The sequence below is a fragment of the Dermochelys coriacea genome, chromosome 14 (genome assembly GCF_009764565.3).
Source record: "Dermochelys coriacea isolate rDerCor1 chromosome 14, rDerCor1.pri.v4, whole genome shotgun sequence".
NCBI classification, from domain to species: domain Eukaryota; kingdom Metazoa; phylum Chordata; order Testudines; family Dermochelyidae; genus Dermochelys; species Dermochelys coriacea.
In genome coordinates, this window is record NC_050081.1 from 18,178,705 (window position 1) to 18,202,184 (window position 23,480).

The following is a 23,480-nucleotide window of genomic DNA, read 5'->3' on the forward strand; positions in this document are numbered from 1 at the left end:
ATCTGATGTAATAAAGTCTTTACCAGACCACCACATGGATTACATTTAAATCTTATTTCTTTTTACCGAGGTTCACCACAGAAAGATCATTTTCAATTTGTGACATGCTGCAAATGTAAAAGAGCTTGGAGACACTGAACACCACTGAAACCGCTCTTGCCAAAGTCTCTGACCTCTTCCCAGTTAAAGTTCAGAATCAGTACTCCACATTCATCCCTCTTGATCCGTCAGCTGCCGTCAACACACTCAATCCCGCTATTCTTCTTGAAATCTTGTCTTCATGACTGTCTTCTCCTGGTTCTCCTCCCTCTCTAATTGCTCCTTCAGTGTTTCCTTTGGAGGATCCTTCTCATCCATTCTTCAACTTTCTGTGGGGATTCCACAGAGATCTGTCCTTGGTATCCTTCTCTTCTTCCTCTACATCAGTGGTTCTCAACCCACAATCCAGTCAACATTCTCAGGACCATACAGGTAGTATATATATTTGTGTGTATGCAGCCCACAACGGTAAATAGGTTGAGAATCACTGCTCTACACATTATCTCTGGACAATCTCATCCGCAAACCCAAATTCAACTACTATCTCTATGCTGACAACTCTCAGATCTACCTCTCTACTCCACACTTCTCTGTCCAAACTAAAATATCTGCTTGTCTTTCTGACATCTCCTTGTGTTTGTCTGTCAGCTCAAGCTACAAGCTATCCAGTACAAGGGTTCCAAGAAGCATGGCCACGGTTAGCAGAAAAGAAACTCTGAATGGCTAGTCACAACTCCTTATATAAACTTACACAAAATGTACGAATTGCAAAATGGTAAAGGTAATCCCAATTGTCATTTCTTTCTAGCGGATTCTGAATTCCACAGGCTGAGGTATGCACTAGTATGGATCTGGAGAGGAAATCCTAATGGAGATATTTTAACCACTATTCACGATGCATTAAGAAGGTACAGCTCTTTTGCCTGTTTTGTTCCCATATACTATCGTTAAGACTATGATTATGTCATGAAAGTCACGGAATCCATGACTTCCATTGACCCCATGACATTTTCTGTCCTGGGGCTGGAGCTCCCAGCCAGCCCCACCCTCGCAGGCCCCAGCCATGGCAAGCAGGCGGACCCCCTGCATATGCCTAGCGCAGTGGGACCCCCTGAATCTGCCCAGCCGCAGCGGGCAGTGGGGACTCCACACTGCTTCCCCGCCACAGCTACAGCCAGGGGACCCGGCAGCTACCGCTGCCCAGGGCGAGGAGACTCTGCGGCATCCCAACCCCAGGGGCATGGGGACCCTAGAACTCCCATGCACCACATCAGTGGGGGACCCAAGAGCAATGGGTGCTGAAACCACCTACTCCTTTTGTCAGGGATATTTTTAGTGAAAGTCATGAACAGGTCACAGGCTGCCGTGAATTTTTGTTTATTTCCTGTGACCCATCTCTGACTTTTACTAAAAATATCCATGACAAAAAAAAAAACAAAAAAACAAAACTTAGCCTTAACTATGGTGTGATGAGCTCTTTCAAAAGTTCTGAAAGAGTACATTATACAAAAGATCCATATGTGATCTCCTGTCAAAATTATATTACCGCTAGTGGTTGATGAAATGATTTGACTTTCAACATATCTTATGAGAGAAAATTCTGATATCTTGAAAGAAAGGGCTAATTTTAATATTCTATTCAAGTTATAATAATTGTATCTGGAAATTTAACTGAGTACCTCCCACCTGTCCTCTAAGTTCCCAACCCAACAGGTTTGAAACAGATTTATTTTTTCAAACTTCAACACTTGAATTCAAAACCTGTTTGGGTATAGCACATCTCAAAACTAACCAGAGATCAGCAAACATTTTTGCTATATTAAACATACAATGTTTAATATCACCATATTAACATGTCAATTACCATTATAAGAGGTACAAGTGCCACTCTTAATAAAAACCTGTTTATTTCATTTCTGAGATTAAAGTAGCCTCAAATTCAGTCAGAAAATATTATAATTTTAATGGAGCTCAATTTTCATTACTAATTTACATCATGACATCTGAATACATATTCTTTAAATATGCTTAAAATTACACAACTAAATCTCCAAGTGGCTTCAGACAGTAGTTCTTGATTTCACTTCTAGGTACAATGTTAAGCAATCAACTAACAGCATAATGAAATGGGAATATTTAAAAGACTACACTGTTCACAAGGTTATTTAAAGTTTTGATTATATTACCATTGATAAAAACCAAGGCATGTGTTATACATTTTCTCCAAAGGCACTATTTGTTCTCCTTTATTATACAGGAGCAAGTTAAAAGGTTGGTTTAAAAAAAATATAAAAGCCCACTGAAAATAAAGCAAAATTTCTTAGTATGCATTCGTACGATTTTTTTTTTTCATTTTATGGATACATGCAGTACTGTATCACAGGTGCTTTAAGTAACTAGCAGAGACAAAGAGTTTTACTGTATTATCTCATTCTAACTGACCTGAAAAAACAAATTATTTAAACCCACAACCCTAAAAACAAAATGGTTTTTCGAACGGCAGAACATCATATTGCTCAGGAGAGATCTTCTACTGGAACAGCAAGAAGGGTGGCAAATCAGAACTCAGATAAATTGAGAGACCCAAGTCAAGAAGCATGGACATCATCTATCAGCATTACATGTGGCTCTATTTGTTCACCCACCACCGTAAAAACATATTTCAGTCTAGGTTTCTTTTATTTATAACTGTTTGAGAGTTCGGAAGTGAAAAAAAGAAAATGTCTGTTTCCAGGTGACACCAGATATTCACAACTCATGTGACTGAGTTCTCTCATTATCTTCAGAATCACCTTCACATTTGAAATCACAGTTTACATTTTTAGTTGTAGAGAATTTGGTGAAGTCCTGTCTAGACAACTTGGCACTGACCCTTCTGGGGGTAGTTTATGCTTAAACACAAACTCAAAGTTAAGTCTAATGATGTTGCTACTAATTACAATGCATTCTGGTGTAGTTCTTACACTGGCATTCTAATGAGTTTTGTCCTCATGCATTTTAAGATCCTGAGGGTTGCCTACACAGGAAAGTTGACTAGAACAGCTATTCCACAATGGCTCCCCATGTGGGCACTCTTATTCTGAAGTAAGTGTGCCCTTTTCTGGTTTAATTTATCCTACTGGAAAAAGGGACCATTATTCCAGAATAAGAGAGTTCACATGGGGAGCTATTCCAAAATAGCTATTGTGCTTTAAATTCACTCCCTACCTTATCCCAGAAAAACTTCCCCATGTAGATAAACTAAACAATTGTGGTGTTGCTGAAGTAAATCCTATACATTAAATATATGTTCCTAAGTAATATTGTTGGCAACATGAAGCATGTCAACATTCTGAAAAGGTTAAGGTATTAGCTTAGTACAGTGGTTCTCAACCCGTGGGCCGCTTGCAGCCCATTCAGCACACACCTGCAACTCATATGACATCTTCAGGGCAATACAGGTAGTACATATATTGTGTGGTATGTGGCCTACATAACAGAGAGCGGCATATGCAGCCCACAACAGTAAATAGGTCGAGAACCACTAGTTTAGTAGATGCTGATACACTGGCATTTCTTTCATACACCATCTTTCAGAGACCTCCGAGCAATTTATTAACATCTTCCAATTAAGGGCTTGTCTACATGTGAAAGTTAATCTGGAAAAAGTAGGGTGTGAATTTAAAATTGGTTAACTATTCCTGATTAACTCCATATGTGGATGTTATTTCAGAATAAGAGTGCCTTAGTGCATTAAGCTAATTTTGAGTAAAGAACTCTTCTTCTGGAATACCAGTGTTCACACATGGAGTTAATTAGAAATCATTAATCAGGAATAGCTATTGCATGAAGACAAGCCCTAAAAATCACACAACACACTTAAGTAGAAACAGGATATACAGAGATAAAACTTAATCTACTACTGAAATGCTACTGCATCAAAGGTGAAATAGAGCTGCAGTTTAACAGCTAACAGAAGCACTACAACAATAGTTTAGAACAGAGCGTGAAAATATAATACTCAATTAAAATATCCTATTGAAAGTACAGGGGAATATTTAGGCTGACCCAGAAACTATGTTAATAATTTAATCTTACTCTGACAAGTAGTGCCAAGGATTTTTCATGAGGAGAACTGAAAAGGATATTTGTTTTATTCATCATACCTAAAGGATAGTATCTCCAACAGCACAAAGTGTCCCCCTACTACAGTCATTTTGAAGTACAGGTTAAGTACCAAGAGAAGAGGCCAAACAACTTCCTGCACAACGTAGATCTTCCTTGGAGGTTTCCAAATATTAACTCAACAGGTCCCCTTCCTGTAGGGTGAGAAACAACTCCTTCATTAATTTTTTTCAGTATAGCTATACTGACACACAGAAGCCAATTAACGTGAACTGGACAATAAGGAAGACCAAGCATTTACACATTACTAAGGCTATGTTTTAGTCATGGGTATTTTTAGTAAAAGTCATGGACAGGTCACAGGCAGTAAACAAAAATTTATGGCCTGTGACCTGTCCATGACTTGCACTATACCCTAACTAAAACTTATGCAGGGGCGCTGCAGGTGCGGTTCGGGACCCCCACTGGGGTGGCTTGGCAGCAGCGTGCAACCCAGGACCCCTACTGGCGTTGGGGGTAGGGGGCACGCGGAGGGTTGGCGGGGCTGGCAGGCTCCCTACCCAGCCCCATGCGTTCCTGCAGCTCCTAGGGGGAGGGAAGGCCAGGGAGGCTTCATGCGCTGCACCCGCCATGAGCTCCAGCTCCACAGCTCCCATTGGCTGGGAACCGCAGCCAACGGGAGCTGTGTGGGGGTTGCTTGCAAGCAGGGACAGCATGCAGAGCCGTCTGACCTCGCCGCCTAGGTCAGGAACCGCAGGGACATGCCAGCCGCTTCCAGGGAGTCCCCCTCCCTCAGGTAAGCGCCGCCCCGCACCCCAACCCCCTGACCCAGCCCTGAGCCCTCTCCAACACCCAAACTGCTGCTACTGGCCAAGGGGCTGCCTGAGCGTTCAGGCAGCCCCTGAGCCAGCCACTGCAAAAGTCACAGAGGTCACAGAATCTGTGACTTCTGTGACAGACACGCAGCCTTACACATTACTATTTAGCGAGCTATGTTGTGTTAGTTTACTGAACACTAATAATCACAGCTATCGTTCAATGCGATTTCTATTACAAAAGTACACTAGTATTCAATATACTATGTTCACATATACTGGAAAGCAGTACGCCTTAAAGTGGAATTTGACCTGATTCCAGCCATCATCATCCAGCTACCAAAGCACCTGAATCAGTATAACCCCCAAGCGCAGACAAGGGAAGCTGCAATTTGCATTGGTGGCATTTAATCCAGTTTCAAGAAGTGCCACACCAGCGCACATCACGGCTTTTTTGGTCTACACTTGGGGTTTGCACCAGTGCAGCTACACTGCTAGCTGGTCATCTATTGCTCGAATTGGAACAAAATTCCCAAAGTAGACAAAGCCTCAGAAGAAACAAGAATATAGAATACTGACACACAGCAGAATTGACTCATTAAGTTTGGCAGGTATCCTACTAGCTCTAGGATGTGCCTGAAGTTGGGGGTGGGGGCAGCAGAGGGAGACAACTCTATTTTGTGTTTTTAGTCAAATATGGTACAATTTTCTGCATTGAGCGCTTTAATAGATGTTTTAATGAGAGATTTAGAAGAGAGAACTGAGGCACAGTGAACTAAGTCAAGTAGAGGGTTCCAAGCAGACAGCATTGAATGGAAAGAGGCACAGAGATGAGAATGGAAGAAAGACATGAAGGGGACAATTTGTTACCAGAAATTTTTCCCATTTTATTTTTGTATCTTCCAAAAAGGAAAAAATTGTTGTTTTTAAATAGACTCTACTTTAGAAAACGTCACCCGGTAGACAAGAGTTCTCCAACTGGGGGTTGTGACCACTCAGGGGGTTGCGAGGTTATTATGTGAGGGTCTTGAGCTGTCAGCCTCCACCCCAAAACTCTGCTTCACCACCAGAATTTATAATAGTGTTAAATATTTTAAAAATGTGTTTTTAATTTATGGGGGGGGGTGGTCACACTCAGGCTTCCTGTGTGAAAGGGGTCACCAATACAAAAGTTTGAGAATCTCTGTGGTAGACACACACAAGTTGGTAGTTGCTTTTCTAGCTGTTCTACTGCATTAAAAATCAGTTGCCTGAATTCTGTTATCGGGTAGTAGGAGTTTATCACATTATGATGAACATCTGTTTTCTATTCACTTTAAGACTTGAACTAAGAAGCTCTGCTTAGTAAAGGATTTGGGAACGTGTGCAGAATGAACTATGATAACTTGAAATAGTAAGACCTTGTGAGACTCTGTTATAGGATAAGAGTTCTTAAGTTGACTGGTATGATTGGGTATTTTACCAGACGAGTAGCAAAAAGAACATACATCACTGGATTCATGGACACACAGAGGTCTGGACTGCTGAATGGAAGTTTCACCCAGTATCTTCATTTGTACTATATTCAAACTCCCTCCCCTCACATGAAGGATCGTCAGTAGGCTCTGAGCAAGTTGTGGAGTTAGACTGTGACCAGGTAGGGAAGCACTGCTGGGCTTTTATAAGATTAGGAATCCCTCTAAGATTTCAGTAACCATCTACTTGTGTTATGTTCATTCTGGGTTAAATAAAGTTTTAGTGGTTTTTCAAATCCAGGAGTCAGAGGCATAGTCAGTCAATCAATGGAGCTTTGAAGAGAACTGAAGAACTTAGGAAACAGAGCTAGAAAAAGCAGCCAGGATCATCTTATATTTACAGGCAAATGTCCTGAGGAGAAGATTAGAAGGATAAAAAGGCTGTATGAGTGACCCAGAAACACTGGTGTAGCGAACAAGGTGTATACCAGGAAAGGGCAGATGGTGAAACATGTTAAAGAAAATCTAATCATAAATATATATAAAAAGTCTTTCTGGAAAGAAGAATCCAAGACTTTAAAAAAGAGCATTTATACAAAAATACAACAGATTACTATGCAATTAACAGGTATAGGATGATAGAAGGAGGAGGAAAACATTAGAAACAAAGTAGTATTGTGTACTTGATGAAGAATACCTGGTGCATCTGAATTTACAGCAGAACTACTAGTTATGTCAACCCAGTATTGTTAAGACTGTCAAAATTGGAATATTTTTATTTCAATAGATAATATCAATGTTTATTTTTATCCATTTAAATGTTCACACTTGTGGGAAATTACAGGGGTCAGACAATTATTTAACTTCATTAGGTGTTACGTTTCAAAAAGTTAAAGCTTTTTAACCATTAAAACAAAAACTGTCATCACCACATATCAAAAGTAAAAATATCTTTAAATGAAACAAATTCTCATGCAGCATTTTTCTCACTTTGCCTATCTGTAAATCTCAATGATTATTGATGGACTTTGTCGGTTTGTGCATGAAGAGTGAAATCAATGTTTCCCAACATGTACCAATAAAAATGGAATCTTTCCAAGCTTAAGTATTGTTTCTCCAGTTTTTTTATTTTTACTTTTGAAGCTAAAAAATATAAAAGCCCTGCCATCTAGCAATGGTGTATATCTGCCATACCAGGAGACATGTCAGACCTGAGATGGAAAGAGAACCAACTCTGTTCAATTAAAGAAGTTCAACTTCACTTTAGCCTCATCATTAAATTGTAATACTCTAGAAGTTATTTTTGTTTTAAGTACCTTAACAGAAATAAGCAGAACTAATGAAATAGGTGGCATGTTTAAAAACAAAAGTACATGATCTATGCCAATGTTTTAGCTTTAAGCCTTACTGTCTTTAATCAAAATGCCTACAATAAAAGGAAAAAATGTTGCTTTCCATTTTTGTAAATGTAATTGTTACGATGGGATACAAAATGCTTGATGTTTTGGAAAGATTTTAGATTACAATAAATCCTTATTTCCTCTTCCTCCCCACATTTAAACTTGCAACAACATACAACCATTCTTCAATGAATTAATTCTTTTGTAAGTTTAGGTGCCTTTTTAAAGTTTTTCAAACACTGTTCTAGTTAAATGCACTGTGAATATGGAATTCAATTTATCAAGTAGATGAAAAGAAGAATTTTGAGCAAGACCCCAGTGAGCTAATCCAGAGTCATAATAAAATGTCAGGGGTCCTGGGATTCTCAGCAGGGGGATAACACCAAATCTTTAAGAAAGAACACCTACATGCTCTACTATAAACTGTGTTTTAAAATGTCCACTGGACATATCTGAAACCTTAAACTAAAGACGAAAGAGGGCACATTACTGTCTAATTATATCTTACTGACTTCTTAATGTGCATTAACTTTGTTTAGTAAAACTAGTTGAAACTGTGCTCAAGATTTGTTTCATTCATCTTGAAAAGAGAAGATCAACAACTCTGAAGCGATTGAAAGTAGTTTGTTTCACTGAAGTTTCTGCAAGCAGATCTGTATCCTCAGCTGAAATGCTATTTTGAAATTACAACAATACTAGAGAAATAAGATTTATTGGACCAACTTCCGTTGGTGAAAGAGACAAGTTTTTGAGCTACACAGAAAAGAGAGGTGATCTCACCAGTATCAACATCTCTACTAGTGCATCAATGCTTTTCCCAAATTTACCTGGAGGTTTTAAAGGATGACCCCCCTTTCAAAAAATAAACTTATACAACTCCATTAAGGTCATCAAGTCTGACAAAAAAAAAAATCTTTCAAAAAGCAAGGCGGGGGGAAATAGTGCAACAATATATTTGGGAACTAAGTAAGCAGAAATTATTCGAATGATAACTGGATGGCATCCATGTACCAGGCTTGTAGCCACCAGAATGACCCATCTCCCTGGATTTTATTGAGAATGTTCTGGGCATCAGATAGAACATGCAACAGATACGAGCTCTACAGGAGAATGTATCCATAAATGTTCTCCGTGGATCTGGGAATCAGTTGCAGTGAACACACCCTTCTTGTCTACCATCAGTTTTCCATCATAATCTGAGTCATAACTTGTACATACACCCACTACTCCATAAAAAGCCTGGTAGAAAAAGAGACTCCTGAGGTACATACTAAAAGGGACCAAATCTGGGATCTGGTTAGCAGATGCAGGAAGAGTTCCACAGAGGCCTACTCACAGATCAGTTGTACATTCATTTCTATTCCCCTGGCATAACAAAATGTTGCAATTCTAGCTCACCAGACAGGCCCCTTAAACAGAATATATATTATTATTAGCTTTAAATGTTTTTAATTAGGACTGTCAACAGCTTAAAAAAATTAATCTAGATTAATCGTGCACTTAAACAATAATAAATACCATTTAAATATTTGTAGATGTTTTCTACATTTTCAAATATATTGATTACTATTACAACACAGAATACAAAGTGTACGGTGCTCACTTTATATTTATTTTTATTATAAATATGTGCACTCTAAAAAAAACAAAGGAAACAGTATTTTTCAATTCACCCAATACAAGTACTGTAGTGCAATCTCTATCAAGAAAGTTGAATTTACAAATGTAGAAATATGTACAAAAAATTACTGCATCCAAAAATAAAACAATGTAAAACTTTAGAGCCTGTGAGTCCACTCATTCCAGTTCAGCCAATCACTCAGACAAACAAGTTTGGTTACAATTTGCAAGAGATAATGCTGCCCGCTTCTTGTTTACAATGTCACCTGAAAGTGAGAACAGGCATTCACATGGCACTGTTGTAGCCAGTGTGACGCTGAACTCTATATGATTTTATGAAAGTATGCTGATGAGTATGAATATAATGCAACTAAAATATGCTTCATGCAAAAGGTCTCTTGTAAGGTATCAATAAAAAGCTTATAATCTACTGAGTGTGGTCATCCTATTTGTATAAAATGTATCACTCTTGTATCTGAAACTAGAAATATGAAATATAACTCTGAGGGCCTATTGTAATTATGCAAAGCGTGGGCCATTAATGGTGGTTTCGAATTCTGAAGGATCCCATCAACTAGGACAATTGACTGTGGATGGCTCTGTTTGCAGGCAGGCCTTCCTGTGAGTCTGGCTAGGAGGAATAAAGGCTTGGGGTCTTACAGTGACATGTGATCATGTCACCTGAACTGGAATCCATCTTTAACCTGGTGGTTTTCCATTGAGAAGGAGGGGTGGAAATCCAGAGGGACAAAGGATTCCCGCCTCATGCAAAAGATATACAAGTGGTGGAACAGAACAAGGGAAGGCCATCATGAGAAATCCCCTAGCTACCACCTGAGCTGGAACAAGTGCTGTACCAGGGGAAAGGATTGTGCCTAGACTAGGAAGGCGTCCAGTCTGTGAAAGATACTTATTGAACATCTGTGAGGGAGAGATTTACCTGTATTCAGTTTTATTACTGTACTAAACGTAGACTTGCTTGTTTTATTGTATTTTGCTTGGTAATTCACTTTGTTCTGTTTGTTACTACTTGGAATCACTTAAATCCTACTTTCTGTATTTAATAAAATCATTTTTTACTTATGTATTAACCCAGAGTATGCATTAATACCGGGGGGGGGGGGTGAGTGGGGGCAAACAGCTGTGTATACCTCTCTATCAGTGTTATAGAGAGCAAACAATGTATGAGTTTACCCTGTATAAGCTTTATACAGGGTAAAACGCATTTATTTAGGGTTTGGACCCCATTGGGAGTTGGGCATCTGAGTGTTTAAGACAGGAACACTTCCTAAGTTGTTTCAGTTACGCTTGCAGTTTGAGGCACGTGGTTCAGACCCTGGGTCTGTGTTGGAGCAGACTGGCATGTCTGGCTCAGCAAGACAGGGTGCTGGAGTCCCAAACTGGCAGGGAAAGCAGGGGCAGAAGTAATCTTGGCACATCAGGTGGCAGTCCCAAGGGGGTTTCTGTGATCCAACCCGTCTCAGCCACAAGATATTCACGTGCCAGATGCTCTAAAGATTCATATGTCCCTTCATGCTTCAACCACCACTCCAGAGGACATGCATCCATGTTGATGATGGGTTCTGCTCAATAATGATCCAAAGCAGAGCAGACCAATGCATGTACATTTTCATCATCTGAGTCAGATGCCACCAGCAGAAGGTTGATTTTCTTTTTTGGTGGTTCGGGTTCTGTAGTTTCCGCATCGGAGTGTTGCTCTTTTAAGACTTCTGAAAACATGCTCCACACCTCATCCCTCTCAGATTTTGGACAGCACTTCAGATTCTTAAACCTTGGGTTGAATGCTGTAGCTATTTTTAGAAATCTCACACTAGTATCTTCTTTGCATTTTGTCAAATCTGCTGTGAAAGCGTCCTTAAAGCGAACATGTGCTGGGTCATCACATGACTGCTATAACATGAAATATATGGCAGAATGCAGGTAAAATAGAACAGGAGACGTACAATTCTCCCCCAAGGAGTTCAGTCACAAAATTAGTTAACACTTTTTTTTTTTTTTAAATCAAGCATCATCATCAGCAGGAAGCATGTCCTCTGGAATGGTAGCCGAAACATAAAGGAGCATACGAATGTTTAGCATATCTGGCATGTAAACACCTTTCAACGCCGGCTACAAACGTGCCATGTGAACGCCTGTGCTCACTTTCAGGTGACATCGTAAATAAGAAGCGGGCAGCAGTATCTCCCATAAATGTAAACAAACTTGTTTTTCTTACCGATTGGCTGAACAAGAAGTAGGACTGAATGGACTTGTAGGTTCTGAAGTTTTACATTGTTTTGGAGTGGTTATGTAACCAAAAAAATAAAAAAAATCTACATTTGTAAGTTACACTTTCACAATAAAGAGATTGCACTATGGTAATTGTATGAGGTGAACTGAAAAATACTCTTCCTTTTGTTTATCATTTTTACAGTGCAAATATTTGTAATAAAAAATTATATAAAGTGAGCACTGTACAGTTTGTATTCTGTTGTAACAGAAATTAATATACTTGAAAATGTAGAAAAACATCCAAAAATATTTAATTTCAATTGATATTCTATTGTTTAACAGTGCAATTAATTGTGATAAATATTTTAATCATGATTAATTTTTTTAGTTAATCACGTGAATTAACTGTGATTGACAGCCCTATTTTTAATTTAACAACACTATCAAACTATGCTAACAGTTTTATTTTCAATATTAAAACTTGTTCTTGTGTTTTTTTACAGATGAGATTAAACAAGCCAAAATGCTTTTTTGGGGCTAGAACGATACATTTTGTAAGCATGTACGAATACAGCTGTAAGTCTGAAAACTGAATGAAGACATAGGTCTGACAATAGACTCCAATATACCAAGAGTCATGGTAAGTGAATATCATAGAAGATAAATTAACAAGTATTTGTGGAGACTTACATCTGAACCAGATTTGGGTCATTTCTCTCAAAAAGCTTGATTAGAAAGATATATGCATTACCAAAAAACAGTAACAATTCTGCACTTTCCCAATTCCATCAAATCCCACAGAAAATCATGTTTTCCCTCTAACTATGCTATTCATATGAGGATACTAGTTTATTAATGGTAAGAATACTACTCATCACACATATTTATAAAAGGAAAAGGAGTACTTGTGGCACCTTAGAGACTAACACATTTATTTGAGCATAAGCTTTCGTGAGCTACAGCTCACTTCATCGGATCATCCGATGAAGTGAGCTGTAGCTCACGAAAGCTTATGCTCAAATAAATGTGTTAGTCTCTAAGGTGCCACAAGTACTCCTTTTCTTTTTGCGAATACAGACTAACACGGCTGCTACTCTGAAACACATATTTATGACAACTACACTGAAATCGGTGGTCGAACATCTAAATCAACAATATATGCATTCTGTCTTATGACAAATGATGTTAGAAAATATGAATTGGCAGTTAGAATACCATCATCTACACAGCTTCACAAATTCATGGCAGCTATGTTTTTCATATTCGAGTTACCAAAACACAGGGGAAGTCTACTTATTAAGTACAGAATTACATTTTGCACCAACTACTTCTATATTGTGAATTATTATTTCACAATTATTGTTATTGTTAAAAACCTATCTGCCACTTATGTATGGCATATGTTGGCTTTCTAATTACTCTGAGTCACCACTGCTTATTGAACTAATGTATTAAGGTTTTAGCATTGTCAGCATTGCAAATAAAATGAGAATAAGTTGCCACATGCTCTCATATCAAACTTGACAGCTAAAATTCTACTCCAGATTCTCTATTTTTGGTAATGCACAAAGCAGAGAACACCATTTGATTTTCAAATGTCAGGTTAAACCGGCAGTGTTGGCAGTCTGAAGAATCTTGTAACCTGAACAGAGTTTTATATGGTACACTAATTTTATTTATAAGGTTATTTTCCAGATCACACCTACAGTTTAACCGAAAAAAAAAAAAAAAAGACAACCAATTGCAAAGTCTGTAGACACAATACAAAGCAGAATCTTTAAATACTAAGAAAAGATAACTAATAGATGAATAACAAATACCTAAAGCTCTAGTAAAATGATTCAACTTTTTAAATTAAGAAACTTATCAATATTGTATTTGTTATAAAATCAACATCAGGACTACAGTCAGAAAGCTAAACTTACAGTTATTATTTGAGGACTCCACTGTACTCATGCTTAACAAATACATGGTAAACTAAATTGAGAAAAATATAACAATAGAATGAAGAATTTTTTAGAATGACAATTACCTCTGAATTTTGACCTGATTTTTCACTGTTTAATGACAATCAAACTACATGTTAACCTCAGACAGAGCAATTAAAGTATTTTTAAATTGGGTATTCTTGTTTTTATACAGTTTTTCCTTCTTGTTTTGATGAAGTTAAGTTAGATGGACCAAAATGAACTACTATTTATGCCAAATTAAATAAATAGTTGCAATTCTGATAAATTCATGCAGCCTGCCCAATGAAACAGATATTCTCTGGAGATACTAGTACAGTAAAAGCTGTTTTATCAGGCATGTTGGGGAAATGGGGGGTGCCGGTAAGTGAAAAATGCAGGTTAACTAAGAGGGAGGGAATTTGGGTGCGGGAAGGGGTGTGGGACTGGAGCGTGGGAGGGGGCTTGAGATGCCGTAGCCGGGGGGCACTCACCACGAGCAGCTCCCTGCAAGCAGAGACCTAGATGGAGGCGCAGCAGGCAGCTCTGCGTGCTGACCCCACCCCAAGCGCTGGCTCCGCAGCTCCCATTGGCCTGGAACCGCTGCGGGGGCAACGCCTTCACCGTGAAGTGCTTGCCAATAACAATTTTAACTAAAACCAGAGTTTAAGATGAACTCATGTTTTTGTATATTAATGGATAACTATATCCTTAAAATTCTATTCAATAAAGCTAAATAAGTAAACAAAAATTTACTTGCACAAACAAGAAATGAAAAAAGGCTCTCATCTGGTACTGGAAGTCCAAATAAATACATACACAAACAAGAATAAAGGGAGGAAGAAAGGGAGTGGGAAAGGAAACAGCAGCCAGGAAGAAAATGAAGTTCCTCCTTCAGTAGATATTTACTGGTACTAGATATCAACTCTTGACTATAAAAATGTGAGGCCCACAGGCAGCAGCTTGATGGGAAGCCCCACACAGGTCCCATTCTGCCCTTGGGTTGACTTTAATAAAAATACTGCCCTATCCTAGTAGTAGTTATAAATATTTGAGCCCTGTAAATGTGTTTCTCTCTGGCTTATTTACCACAAAGTATGTCACATATACTTGACAAATCAATTTCTCTCTGAAGAACTATATGCATCATTTTTCTCTCTAAAGATTCCACTCTTTAGTCTGAACAAAAACTAGCTTTAGAATAGATCTAACATGTTTTAAATACAAAGAAATTACATTTCCAAGTAAGGCCTAGTTTACACCTAAAACTTAGGTCATCACTCAGGGCTGTGAAATTCACACCCCTAATGGACGCACACAAGCTGACCTCAGCCCTGGTATAGACACTGCTGTGTCAACAGAAGAATTCTTCTGTTGACCTAGCTACCACCTCTCAAGCAGGTCACCGCAGCAAGTGTCTATAGCAGCACAGCTGCAGTGCCATAGCTGTGCCCTGTAGTGTAGGCAAGCCCCAAGAGATTACTGTGAATATTCTTTAAACATAAACTTGTAAAAATAAATTCCATTACATTTGTTGACAAACCAGAGAAAAATCTCACTTTCATTTAAATTTCTGATGTGAATGTACATTTCATGACACAGGAACAGCAAGCTGCAGATAGTTGGAATACATTCTTAATGTACAACTACACAGACCTCAAAAGAAACGATGGGGCTGTCTGCAAAGCTAGATAATCTGGGCATCCAGCCATAAAACATCACTGCTCTAGCACAAATAACTGTTCTTATTCTTCTGAGCCCTCCATGACCATAAACTACTAGGAAAGAGCTCCAGAAAGCAGCCTTCACTACCTCCTCAAACTTTTAATATTTCATAGGTCTGAATTACACAGGACTTTAATTTTGTAAAATTATACAGCTAACACATCCAGGGTCAAGATTAATCAATTCAAAATTTGATGCTTAGATTCTTGGAACTGTGAAGATTGTAAATATATAGCTAACTACTTCATAGAGATTTTTCTATAGATATTAATAGTATTATCCAGCATGTCTTCACAAAGAAAGAAAGCTTTTGATTTGAAAGAGGTAAGATTAAAATGTAAACTCAAAAAGGGACAGATTGCCAAGTGAAACATTTTTAGAAAAATTAAGCGTATCAAGAACATTTCTTGAAAAAACAAAGTCAATCTTAAAATGCACTGAAATTATACTAATAAAAATTTGAATATTTTCTTGAAGAATCTAAGCATAATTGTGATTTAATAGCATTTTAATAACATTTCTAAATATGCTTATATTAAGAGTCCAAATTCTAAAGCATGATTTTCTGACAGATTACTAATTTTCATAAACAGACAAGATTTCTAAAACAAAACCATATATTGCTCTAAGCACTAAATTTGACTTCTATTCCTCCATTCATTAAAATGGTCACTCTCTCTTTATGTGGTTACTTTTTATTGCTAAATCAAAGAGGCCATGCAAAGTATAAAATCCATGTAATAATGCAATTTTATTTAAGAGACAACACACCTACAACACTGCACAATTGTATATTGTCATTTCTAAAGCATCTCCCATTCACTCTCTCTTTTAAATACCATTTGTCCTCGCTGATATCTTCATAATGTAACTGAAAACCTCCAGCCATTAATCACTAGAAGGCACCAGCTGATACAAAATTGGCCAGACTGTAGTGTCACCAGGCATTAAAGAGGTTTCCTTATCATTCATCTCTAATACTAAGGGATTGACAAACTTCTACCTGCAACTTCCAAGTCAGGAGAAAACCTTCTGATGGTGTTACCGCAATCTTGTGATCTGAATTTTAACTATTACACCCAATAGTAATTCTGTGCTGCACATGGTTTGGTGTGACCAAAGATTGAACAATCAAAGTCTTACATTTTTCATTGACTTTTTTCAAGTAAGTAGTATGCACGTCCACAATTAAACTAGCATGACCTGAAATTATTACATAAATAACTACAGTAACAGGATTTAACATACAGGAAATTAACAATCTACTTTATCTGAATAGGAAAGGTTTAGGGTTTTTTTGTTTTTTAAACTTTAAGTCTGCAGTGTTCGCATTGCCAGTACTACATGGACTTCATCTAGCAATTCTTTCCAACCGAGAGCCTCTCTTTGCTGAAGTAAAAGACTGCTCCACCCTTGACCTCCTCCTTCAGCTTGTTTTGGAAAGGGGCCAGATGACAGCATTTGGAAAAGTGCTTATTTATCTCTGCAAGGACAGCTGCCTAGAGGGAAATAAATGTAATTTAAAGTATTATCCATTCCCACTGCCACCAGTCTTATTGATTTTTCACAACTAAAACTGAAAGTAAAACATTTCCAGTTCACTGTTTTAATATATAGGTTTTTCCTCATTAATGAAAAAGGGTTTCTATAACGTTAAACTGTAGATTGTTTTGAGTAACTCAAACATTGATATGTAAGCAGCTTACAGTGGTAGCTGTTTTCTCTAGAAGTCAGCAAGTAAGGAAACTAAATCCTCTATATGAAAAACAAATTTGTTCACAATCCTAAGTAACCAAGATTCTCAAAAAGTAGACTACCAAATGCTTGTGCTATTTCTAGATAGACTGCTTTTGTAGACTCTGTTCTTTAAGTGAAATTTCTTAACAAGTTCAATTTATATTTATCATCAAATTATTTCAAGATTTAAATAATTTGTAGCTTGTGGTGGGAAAAGTTTTAGTCTCACTCTGTCTCTAAGGTGCCACAAGTACTCCTTTTCTTTTTCTGATCTAATGCTTCACTTTGAGTTTCACACATCATTAAACTACTAACAGTCCTGAGTATTTAGTCAACACAAAGAATCTTAAGATTGGGCATAACAATGCAGTCTCCCACAACGATCACACTTTTCTCAAACTCATTTGGGAAAAATTCATCCTGACTACCTGGAAAAAAAAAACAACAAAAAACAAAAAACTTAACATCTATTGTGTCAATAATATTCAAAAAATAAAAACAAAGCAGAAGTAAAATATTTAGCTATTGTCCTTAAAATTTCAACAAAAGGATCACAAACTTCATCAAAAAGTGTACTTTAGCTGTTAGGGTGTAAGGAAAGACCCTCTAAGCAGGTTAGAGAGGTTTCTATCTCTTCTTTCCCTCTTCCTAGCAACTGACAAGAGGCTTAGTGAAAGAGGGCAATGCACACATTCCCATTCACAGAGCACAGGAGACAGTTTTGGAAAGGGGGCAAAGACATTCCAGAAAACTTGAAAAGGAAGGAGCTTTAAATTAGCAAATCCTTTTTAAAAAGAGACCCCAACCAAGGTTCAATAACAGCACTCTGTCAGAAATTCCATCACTTTCACTTCCCAGTAGCTGGGAAACTTTGTTGGGAATAGGCTTCTCACCAGGACATTGCTTGTGGACTAGACTAGCTCTTCTCCCTGCTCTCCTTCACCTCTTCCACTTGCTAGTAGGTTTAGTCTTCTGCCTGGTAGGTGTTTGGTACAACATTCAAGCTATGTTCAGTTTCTCCTAATCACAAAAGAATCTGTACAGCATAAATTGACAGACACCAAACGAACATAGTAAAGGACCTATCACCCATTTAACTCAAGAATAAAAGTTGGCTTTTTTTAAAAACAGCTGTACACTTGTACATTAGCAATTAATATTTGTCAATACATGCTCTACTTATAGCTTGCTATCCTGCAAAGAACTGAAACAAAAAAAATCATAAGTGCAATATCAAACACCTGAAAAAGTTCTGAACAACACAGTCATTTTGCACTAACAAATTTGGCCTATGACACTACATACATCAGAAAGAGTCTTCTTATTTGTCCAAAGAAGAAGTACATCAAACTCTTGGCCCCACCCCAAACAGCTTCTGATGCATGTTTTAACCTTGCTCTGGAGGGACTGTCTCTAGGTCTCCATGCCCATTCATTCCTTGGCCAATACAATTGTGATTTTTGGGACGCAAGCACCTGTTCACCAGGAACTGAACTGAGACCATTCTCATCTCACAGATATTACCTCACCCATCATCTTGTCTGCCTAACAATGGTGAGATGATTTCAGAAGTTAACATGCTTCACTGAATTTAATGTGATCATAGGAGGTGAAAAACTACCCCCAGTTCCTTGAACCATCCAGGTCCCCTCAAGTTATCCAGTATTGAACTTACTTACCACACCCTTTTTTGGAAACCAGAGTGTCTGAATTTAGAAGTTAAGAAACGTGGCTGTAAAAATACTGATATCCAACAACAACAGTTTCTTCCACTGTTTCACCAAAAAATAAAGTTAAGTAGAAATGTCTAGCACCAGCCTTCTTAACTATTTATACACAAGTTACTATTAAGGACTGCTATTAAGGAGAAGAGTCACCTTAGAAAAGATTTTAAAAGGGGCAGTAGCAGACAAAATAATATGACTTGAAGACAAGTAAGTTTTAGACATTTGTCAGTGCACCATTTTGAGATCATAGTTCACAATTCATGTATTAACATAGCTGGAAAGATGTTCAAATGGAAGCTTATTGGACTTAACAAGTCACAGAAGATGTGAAGCAATTCAACTATTAGGCATGGGAAAAAAACCTCTCAGGTAATTTCTTAGGTCGTATCCAATACTATCTCACCTAACCCCCAACACACATTTCTGAGAGAAGCAAACAAAGGTTTTCTAAATCTGTGTTTACCACTCCAGTGATTTCTTAAACAATCAAATGTAATGTACAACAGCAACCAAAATCCAAAGGTCATCTCTCACCAAATCCAAACCGAGGAAACATTTACTGTTAGTAAGGATTTTAAAAAGTGGGAATCATTTGAATAATGGTATCCAAAAACCATAGATGTTGTCTTGTTAATTATACTTAGTGTAACAATATTCATCTGATTTAAGATATCTATAGATATAACCAACCAGACCACTAACAGCAGCAATTACTGGGTTTTAACTAACTTAATTAGTCCAATGATGAAATTAAATTATTAGTATGGATTCCACTGAATATAAAATCAAATTAGTTTAAAATACAGGAAAAAAATATTTCCTCAATTCATTTATATGCAAAAATGGCCATGTTGTGCTCAAGAAAAATACAAAGTTGAAAATTATATAAACTGAATAAGCAGTCAAATATTTTCCAATAAAAATATCCAAATTGAAGCAGAGAATAAAACTAACCCTAGACCAAATCAAAGTATGACTTGCTAGATTACAATGGCCATTCTAAAGAAAATAAAATGCTTAAGTTTCCAACAATAACAATTAAAAATATATAACTTAAGAAAACAAAATATTAAATTATATTATGAGGCATAAAATAATTCATACATTCATTCATATATCTCAGTGAGTCTCATAACTGGACCTTCTACTAATGCACAGTTACACAGTAAAGAGACTACGCTTTGACAGAAACTTGCAAAATAAAACGAAGAGGATTCAAATACCTTTAATAAACTTCTACTGCCTCATGATTTCTAAGAATAACAATTGAACATCCATCTCCCTTTGCAGTTAGCAACACGGTTTTTGTTCCTTACTGATGCTCTTACTGAAACTAATAAGGACAATTTGGCTTCATCAAAATATGAAAAATGATCTCTCTCATGTCTAGTATTTAGAGACTAAGTTTGGTAGTTACCATAACTTAAATTATATAAAAACAAGCTACGGATCTAAAGAGCTCTTACCATTTAACTGAAACTGACCATCAAGGATGATGATCAAGTTTCACCTACTTGGTTATGATCAAAAGCAGCCCTGATGACCTCGCTTTATAACAAGGCTAATTATTTTATACTAATTTTCAAACTCTACACATCAACTCACACATCCATCATCATTTATTTAAAGCAAACTCACAAGGTTCTTCCTGTAATCTAGAAGATTTTTAACTGCGACATATGGGATTCCACCTAAAATGATGATGCAGGTAATGATCATTAGATACATGTAAAAAAAATCGCCATATGAAAATACCAAGTTTTTATAAAGGTCTATTTTTTAAACAAATAGGAAGTAGGGAAAACGTATTTTAGTTTTAAGATGCATCTTAAAATAACTGTTTAGTTTGCGTGGAAGTAATTTACAGTATTATTTGTTCCACCGGCTCCATAATAAAATAAAAAGGTGAAGACTATTTGAAAATAAAACACAGATATAGTGAAAAATCATGCCCTGGACTCCAGGGGGGAAAAGGGTGGCATGCACTAACGAAATGACTTAACAGGTCTTTCCATCTCCAACTTCTACTGTTTCCAAATTAATATAAAACGATCGCCCCTTACCTTTTCTTCTTTTCCTTCAGGGGCTCTTTGGCAGCTTTCGACTCAGTCTTTCTACAATGAAACCAGTGAGTATTTCGTCTAGCGTGCGGTCTCTCTGACGTGCTTCTTGCTTATTTTAATGCTTTTAAAAAAAAAAAATACCCGTAATTTCACGAATCTGAATACAAAAAAAAAAAAAAAAAAAAAAAAACCTCTCACACGGCCAGGAAAAAGATTCAGTCGCCTCCCCCCCGAACTAAAAACAACAAGCAACTCCCCCCACAACCTGCCACAGAAGAGAAGAAAAACAAGTCAACAAGAAAACAGTATCCAAGCAGAAGAGCAAAGAGCTTCAGTGTTATCCAGCCCAAGTGCAGGAGAAACAGGTTCAATTCCAAAACAAGCTTTTGATTTCCAGTGGAGAAAGAAAGGGGGGGGAAAGTCCCTAGCTAGACTTTTGCACACGAATTTTGTTTTAAATACACATTTGCTTTCGAGTTGCAGCAAAACCCACGGAATCAGGATGTGGAGTGGATCGGGGAGAGTTTATTTTTTGTTTGTGTTGATGGATTCTCTGTCCACATGGAGGAGCATCTGAGGCTTCAAAAAGTGCAAAGTAAAAGGAGAAAGTGGATCCCACAACCTGGTTGAAAGAGGGCTCCCCCTCCAAAATATGGAGCCACAGGGAGACCCAACAGTCTCTCTCACATGGGGATCCAGGCAGGAGGAGGATCCAATGAAGTCTCTCTCACAGGGAGAAGGACGGGGGGAGGATCCAGCAGTCTCTCTTCTGGGGCATCCAAGCAGAAGGATCTCTCACAGGGGGGACCCAATGGGGCGAGGGGAATCCAGCAGGGCGTCTCTCGCAGAGGATCCAGTGGCAGGAGGAGGACAAGGGGAGATGCAGCGGGGTCTCTCCGTCTCCTCCAGAGGGATCCCGAAGTGCGTCTCAGGACCAGGCTGGAAGCTGCCGCAGCGGAGCCTCTCACGGGGGGGGGGGGGGGGGAGAATCCAGGAGTCTTGCGCCCCGGGGGGAGGCAGGAGGCTGAGGCAGCAACGTCTCCCCAGGGGGCTGCAGCAGCGTCTCAGGCAGAGTCTCTCTGTGGCGGGGAGGCTGGGGCTGCAGCGTCTCGCGCTCTCTCTCTAGCAGACAGGCGGTGCCGGGCCCCCGCTGCTCCTCCTCGATGCTGCTGATACGGCCGCCGCCGCCGCCGCCACCGTCCTCAGGAGCAGAGCTGCTGCCACCGCGGCCATTTTGTTGCTAACTGACAAGAACCCCGCCAGGCAGCGCGAGACCAGAGGGAGGCCCGCTGCTCGAGTCCCCCCCCCCCTCTCCCCCAGGAAGCCTCAGCGTCCCCCTTTGATCACGTGACGGGGGGGGAAAGAAACTGCGGCATGCAAATGAGTTGGGTGGCAGAGCCAATCAGCGCTGCGGCTCAGCGGCAGGTTCTGCCCCCTCCCCCCCTTCCCGCGCGCTCCCGAGACCCGAAGACGCGCGAGCTGCTCCAGGCCTCCCTCCCGCAAGCTTCGGCGAGCTCCGTCCATCTTGGCTAGAGCAGCCTTGTATGTCACCGAACGGCGCGGGAAGGCGCGCGGCTCCCACCTGTTGCCCGCGCATCTGGGCACGTTGCTCACCCTCTCACATTTTATGTGCACAATGCATCCGGGCGGCTGGTATATGCACAACTCGTTCGCGGCAATGCCTTTTTGTGCCTAAGTTTAAAATACAGCACCGACAAATAACACCATCTAAACACAACGCAGCAACGCAAAAAAAAAACAAACCAAAAAACCGTGCACGGCTCCCAAAACTAAGCGCGCCGATGCAAAACGTGACTTTAAAAATGCATGATTGCCAGCTTTAAGTGAAGAAGCAATGCAAAAGTTGCCAAGACTGATGCAGTTTGCAGTGAGGGTATTTAGCACCAGTACAGTTGGCACAAATGCAACATACACCAATGCCAAATACCAACACAGAACGCAGCGGTGCACAATGCTCAAAAGAAAACTATGCCAACATAAAACGTAATTCACAAATGACAACGCAAAATGTACCAGGGCCAATGCATATTTTAAATCTAGGGCCAATTTTTGTTTTGCATTTTCTGTAACAGGAAAAGGTCAGAGAGCACTTAAGTCCTTACGGTATATAGACCTGATTTTGCGTTACTCAGGCAAAGCTTGTATAGATTTAATGACAGTTTTGACTGAGAAAGTTGCAGGATCAGGCGCAATTTGCAAGGATTGCCAGGAGCATAATTTTTTAAAGGATGTTCTCCCTTTTGTGGACAGAAATTGTACGTGCAGCAGAATGGTGGGTACAAATCTGAGCACTTGTGCCTCTAACTTCCTGCAGCTGGCACAAATCAGTGAGGCAAGTGCTCAGGAAACTTCCTTTGATAATAAACATTTAGGTTCTGATTCTGCAAAATTTAGGCCTTGACTACACACAAAATGTGTACCTAGAACTGATTTAGTTAAATTAGTACAAACCTCTTGTGTGGACACTATCAAATTGGTTTGAGTGCCTTATATCAATTTACCTTAAACCAATAAGTAATTGCCTTAAGTGATTGAGTATGGATTGCAGGATTAGACCTTAAGTGTTGAAAATTCAGAGGTATATTAACAGAAACGTA

The 23,480-nt window shown here is 38.8% G+C and overlaps 1 protein-coding gene across 3 annotated transcripts in view; it reads right to left on the reverse strand.

Moving 5' to 3' along the window:
• TNRC6C (trinucleotide repeat containing adaptor 6C) overlaps positions 1 to 22,587 on the reverse strand; it is a 182,242-nt gene extending 159,655 nt beyond the window's left edge. Inside the window, exon 1 of one of the 3 annotated variants that reach the window (XM_043497386.1) lies at positions 20,863 to 22,587. Coding sequence is in view for 1 of the 3 variants with exons in the window: in XM_043497373.1 (XP_043353308.1) it covers positions 4,185 to 4,234 (50 nt within the window). In the remaining 2 variants the exon portion in view is untranslated. Of the gene's footprint in view, positions 1 to 4,184; positions 4,338 to 20,862 lie in introns of those variants that run through there. The other 2 variants (XM_043497402.1, XM_043497373.1) reach the window with 2 other exon arrangements.
• Between the last annotated feature and the right edge of the window lie 893 nt (positions 22,588 to 23,480).